This window comes from Nannospalax galili, unplaced genomic scaffold, assembly GCF_000622305.1.
Source record: "Nannospalax galili isolate Female #2095 unplaced genomic scaffold, S.galili_v1.0 scaffold218, whole genome shotgun sequence".
Classification (NCBI taxonomy): domain Eukaryota; kingdom Metazoa; phylum Chordata; class Mammalia; order Rodentia; family Spalacidae; genus Nannospalax; species Nannospalax galili.
In genome coordinates this window covers 1,326,351-1,332,350 of record NW_008343207.1, presented here as the reverse complement: position 1 = coordinate 1,332,350, position 6,000 = coordinate 1,326,351, and the positions used below count along the sequence as shown (strand labels likewise).

General features: G+C 45.5%; 1 protein-coding gene across 1 annotated transcript in view; it reads left to right on the top strand.

The window, feature by feature from the left end:
- Window positions 1-6,000, top strand: part of Dnah10 (dynein axonemal heavy chain 10) — a 149,456-nt gene that overhangs the window by 91,218 nt on the left and 52,238 nt on the right. Inside the window, exons 40-43 of the mRNA XM_008839272.3 lie at window positions 375-510; window positions 2,451-2,570; window positions 4,627-4,761; window positions 5,019-5,235. Of these exons, the coding sequence (XP_008837494.1) occupies window positions 375-510; window positions 2,451-2,570; window positions 4,627-4,761; window positions 5,019-5,235 (608 nt within the window). The remainder of the gene's footprint in view (window positions 1-374; window positions 511-2,450; window positions 2,571-4,626; window positions 4,762-5,018; window positions 5,236-6,000) is intronic.

The window sequence follows — 6,000 nt, the reverse complement described above, 5'->3', positions numbered from 1 at the left end:
CAGTAAGCAGCATTCCTCCATGGCCTGTGCTCCAGCTCCTGCTTCCAGGTTCCTGCTCTGAGTTCCTACCTTTGGCTCCCTGATGAACTGTGACCCAGGAGATGTAAGCTAAATAAACCCTTTCCTCCCCAAGTTGGTAGTGGTCAGAGTGTTTTGTCACAGTAATGAAGAAACAAACTAAGACAGATCCTAAACTATTGGTAAGCAACTCAGCCTTTGCAGCATGACTGGAACATAGGACCAAGGAGAGTGCTCCATCAAGGTTCTGACTGCACAGTCTTGGGAGAGGCATAGAGAAGGGATGGGCAGCTTATGTGAGTCCCAGAGCTAGGAGCTCTTAGGATCCCTGGCTCACCTCTCTTTGGTCACCACAGGTATATTTTGTTTGATGGCGATGTGGATGCTCTGTGGGTGGAAAATATGAATTCTGTGATGGATGACAACAAGCTGTTGACCTTGGCCAATGGGGAGCGCATTCGGCTCCAGGCACACTGTGCCCTGCTCTTTGAGGCAAGTACTGCTGAAAAACAGCCTTGAACATGAACTTTACTTTTAGTTAATTTAAAATGTTTCTTTAGGGGTTGGAGAGATGGCTCAGTGGTCAAGAGCACTGGTTGCTCTTGCAGAGGACCTGGGTTCCATTCCCAGCACCCACATGGCAGCTAACAACCATTTGTAACTCCTGTTCCAGGGGATCTAACACCCTCTTCTGGCCTCTATGGGCATTGCAGGACATGGGTGCACTTATATGTAGGCAATACACTCATACACATAAAAGAATAATAATAAATAAAATATTTTTAAAATGTTTCTTTAAGGGACTGGAGAGATGGCTCAGCAGTTAGGAGCACTGACTGCTCTTGCAGAGGACCTGGGTTGGATTCCCAGCACCCACATGGCAACTAACAACCATCCATAACTCCAGTTCCAGGGGATCGGATGCCTACTTCTAACCTCCATGGGCATTGCATGACACAGGTACACTTACATACATGCAGGCAGTACACTCATACACACAAAATAAAAATAATATAGGGGCTGGAGAGATGGCTCAGCAGTTAAGAGCACTGGCTGCTCTTACAGAGGACCCAGGTTCAATTCCTAGCACCCACATGGTGGCCAACAACAGTCTGTAAGTCCAGTTCCAGGGGATGTGATGCCCTCTTCTGACCTCTTCAGGCATTGCATAATTTGGGTGTACTTACACACATGCAAGCAATATACTCATACACATAAAATAAAAATAATAAAGTATTTTTAAAAGTGTTTCTTTAAGTAGGTGATTATGAACATTCAGAAATTTATGAGTATGACTCTGTTTTTAAAATTATATTTATTGGGGCTGGAGAGATGGCTCAGTGGTTAAGAGCACTGACTGCTCTTGCAGAGGACCCAGGTTCGATTCCCAGCACCCACATGGCAGCTAACAACCATCAGTAACTCCAGTTCCAGGGAATCTCATGCCTTCTTCTGACCTCTTGCAGGTATTGTACAACACAGGTACACTCACATACATGCAGGCAATATACTCATACACATAAAATAAAAATAATAAATAAAATTAAAAAAACTTCCTATCATATCAAATATTGAGACCCCTCTTTTTCCCGTGGAGACAACTCTCCAAGCCCATCCCAATTTCCTGCACAATACCAGCTGCTTGTTCCACAGCTGAGGCCCTAAGACTTGCTTTGAGCTCCAGGTTGATAATAATATTGTTCCTGTCTCAGCCTGTGGAATTCATTGGTGCTTTAGCGTTTGTGAATATTGTTATCTAGTTGACTGATGAAACTGTCTTGTATGACGAGAGAGGATTTGTCAGTATTGCTGGTTTAACTTTGTACTTCTAAGTTATACACAACCTGATATCAACCATGTTACAAAACAACAGAGCAAAGGTCTGAGAGGAAAGTACTCTAAAGCAATATTTGCAAGCTGAGGCTGTAAGCTCAATCAGTAGACTGCTTGCCTAGCATTCGTGAGGTCCTGAGTTTGATCCCTAACATTGAATCAACTAGGCACAGTGGTACATGCCTATCACCTGTCATCTAAGTACTTGGGAGGTAAAGGCAGGAGGATCAGAGTTCAAGGTTATCATCTACTACATAGTGAGTTAGAGGCCAGCCTGGGCTACATGAGACCCTGTCTTATAAAACTGAAAAAAAGCAACAACAATGAGAAAACACAGTATTTGTAGATTATAGAATTTTGAAAACTTATTTTCTTCTTTATAATTTCTAGACTTTTCTCAGTAGTCAACAACAAGCTTATTTTAACGTTTTATAGCAGTGAAAAGGTGTTACAGCAAACATAGCTAATCTTATCATAAGCCTATGTGTTCAAAAAACTTCATGAATGCTATGTTGAGACTGGCTGGGCAGAGGAAAGGCCCCCGGCATGCAGCCCTGCTGTTAGCAGCTGGGGTTGAAAGGTTCACTTCTTTTCTGCAGGTTGGAGACTTACAGTATGCCTCTCCTGCGACTGTGTCTCGATGTGGAATGGTTTATGTGGACCCTAAAAACTTGAAATACCAACCATACTGGAAAAAATGGGTGCAACAGATGCAAAAGGTGAGAATTATTTCTGAAATAACCTGACTGCTATCAGGTGCATTGGCTGTCCAGGGGGATGCTTGTGGAGGAGGGCTGTGACCCTTAACCTGCTTGAGTCCTTGAACACAAATCAGATGTCAACCTAGCAGACACCCTCACAAGAGACTTTTAATCATGCACACTGGTGAGATAGGTGATGATTTTGACGACATAGGCCAGGAATCAACAAACTGTCTACAAACAGGTTGATAGGAAATATTCTTGGTTGGGTGAGCGAAACTGTTTCTTTTGCACCTCCTCAAATTTTGCTGCCAGGGTTAGAACACAGCCAGAGACAAAAGGTGATTGAGAGGCAGACATTTATTTACAAAACCAGGTGGCTTCTGGGTTATAACATGCAACCCAATTCATACATGCCCAGTTCTGGAGAGGTGGATTGCCCAGTTCTGTGTCTTTGGTCAGTTGGATGATTGCTGTGTGCAAAGAACCCAGCTTACCAATGTAGCTGAAACCCCTTGGCTTCAGCTGATCATCAGACTGCTCAGAGTGTCTTAAGAGCAGGCTTCATTAAAGGGTGAATGAAGTGACAGTCGAGTGTGGGTTGTGTCCCCAGTCATACCCAGGACACCATGACTGCATTTTCACAGGTGGCTTGGACCACTCTAGAGGGCCACCTGACTGTTGAAAGTTGGAAACTTGGTCATCATTAGCCCAGAGAAGGGAAGGCCTGGGGAAACATGGCAGAGCTGTTGGAAGCAATGTTACATGAGGAGTGTTGCCTAATGACCCATGAGTCCCGGTGGGCATCAACCCATGGTGGGTAGTGGGAACCTCCCTTACTTTATTTTTTTTATTTTATTTTTTTGGTCTTTTTAAGACAGTCTCTCCCTGTAGCCCCAGCTGTCCTGGAACTCACTATGTAGACCAGGCTGGCCTTGAACTCACAGAGATCCGCCTGCTTCTGCCTCCCAAGTGCCTGGCTTATTTTATTACTTTTTAAAGATTTTATTTATTTCATTTTAATTAGTTAATTAGTTCATTCATTCATTCATTTATTTATTTACTCTTTGAGACAGTCTCCCTGTAGCCCTAGCTGGCCTAGACCTTGACCAGGCTGGCCACTAGGCTGGCCTCAATCTCACAGACATGTGCTTGCTTCTAAGTCTCTGGAATGATGGATAATGTGATTCCAAACACCTTACAGGGAGCTTTCTTTTTTTTTTTTTGGTCTTTTTGAGACAGGGTCTCTCTGTAGTCCCAGCTGACCTGACCTCACTATGTAGACCAGGCTGGCCTTGAATTCACAATGATCCGCCTGCCTCTGCCTCCCGAGTGCTGGGACTAAAGATGTGTGCCACCACACCTGGCAATTTTATTTTTAAGTATGTGTGCTGCCTGCATATACATAAGTGCCCCCATATGTGCAATACCCAAGAAGACAAGAAGAGAGCATCCTATCTCCTGGAACTGGAGTGATGGATGGTTGTTAGCTGCCATATGGGTGCTGGGAAAAGAGTAGCCAGTACTTAACCACTGGACCATCTCTCTGGTCCTAATTTCTTTTATTTTTAATTCTATCCCCTTTATCGTGTGTGTGTGTGTGTGTGTGTGTGTGTGTGTGTGTGTGTGTGTAGGCGCCCTTAGAAGCCAGAAGAGGGTATCAGATACCCCTGGAGCTGGAGTTGCAGGTGGTTGTGAGATGCCTGATGTGGGTGCTGGGAACAAAACTTGTGTCCTCTGGAAGAGCTGCAAACACTCTTAAACTCCGAGCCATCTCTCCAGTGCCACTTCCAATACCTCAAACTCTGCTGAACGATTGATTGTGTTACTTGAACTGTAAGACCATCAGCTCCCTTTCTGTCAAATGGGACCTATTATCTCCTTGTCACTCCCAACTGTGGGTACATCACGGCAACATTGTGAAATGAGTATAGGGTAGAGGACAAGCCTCTCTATTGCTTCCCCACCTACAGAAGCTGTCATTCATAGCTGTTTCTGGATCTTCTTGAGACAAGAAAACAGCTTCCATGTAAAGCAACCCTTGAAAATGCTAAGGAGTTGTTCTTCTTCCTAGGTGGAACAGAAGGTTTTGGATACCCTCTTTGAGAAATATGTGCCCCCTCTTATCAACATGATAGTGGAAGGGGTAATAGATGGTAGACAAGGAGAGCGGCTGAAGACCATTGTTCCTCAGACAGACCTCAATATGGTAAGAATTTGTCACTTCTAAGGGTAGAGGAGACCTTCCTAGAGATGGATCCACAGGGATCAGAAGGGAACAGAGATGCCTGATGGGTGAGTAACAGGAGGTATTATTGTGACCCCAAGGTGCTGGACTCAATCTGCCTGAACCATATGGCAGCTGTAGTTCCCATTGCTGTGGGATATGGGACCCCAGGACTCAGAACAGGATAGCCTCATAGGGGTAGAAGAGATGGGCTGAAACAGGTGTTCTCCTGTGACCAGGTGATCCAGTTAACCAAGATGCTGGACTCACTGCTGGAAGGAGAAGTTAAGGACCCTGACCTGCTGGAGTGCTTCTTCCTAGAGGCTCTCTATTGCTCACTGGGTGCCTCCCTGCTGGATGCCGGAAGGATCAAGTTTGACAAGTACATTAAACGCCTTGCATCTCTGCCCACAGTGGACTCCGAGAGGGGTTGGGCCCACCCTGGAGAATTACCAGGTAGGAAGTATCAGTTCTTTGGTGCAGGTTTGCAAAAGATGCAAATTTGCTTTTCCTTGTTTCTGCCTTGTGAGTTTCCAGCCTGTTGGCTTCAGTGGTACAGCCCTGAGGCCAAAGCATTGTGTACACTCAGTGAGTGCATTGACTGCTCCAGCAGGCCAACCCCTTCAGGTGCTGTTGCTGGAGGAGGTTGTGCTTCTGGCAGACTTCAGGGCTTGTCCTCTCACTTTGGCTAAGGTCTTCAGACTCCACATACTCTTGGCTTCCTCTTTCTTCTCCTTTAAGCTCCCCTGTCCCACTCATAGACCAGCTAGTACAAATTACAGCTTACTCACAGGAAACCATCATACTGAGGGTTTAAAGTTTTGCATGAAATTGTGCATGCTCCAGGAACTACACACAGGTGGGGCCTGAGAGTGGCCATCTTGGAGAAGAGGTTTGTCCCACAGATGGACCTGCTGGATACCTCTGTGAGTGGTGACCATGAGAAAGGGGTGTGGGGGAGGGGTGGTAATTATGGGCAGGGCCCCAGTTCTAGAACTATCTCATGCTTCTCTGACTTTGCTCTGCCCTGATCAGATGCCCTCAAGGGTTAAGGATTGAAGCATGCTTGTATTTCTCCAGTCTTAGAACTTAGCATCTGCCTCAAAATCATCTGTTTGTCTCTATCTACCCTTGCCCAGCCCAGCAACAACTGTAAGGATAGTGACATGGCTCCCTGCTCTACTGTTGTGCCCCCAGGGATGACTAGGGAGGTATCCACAG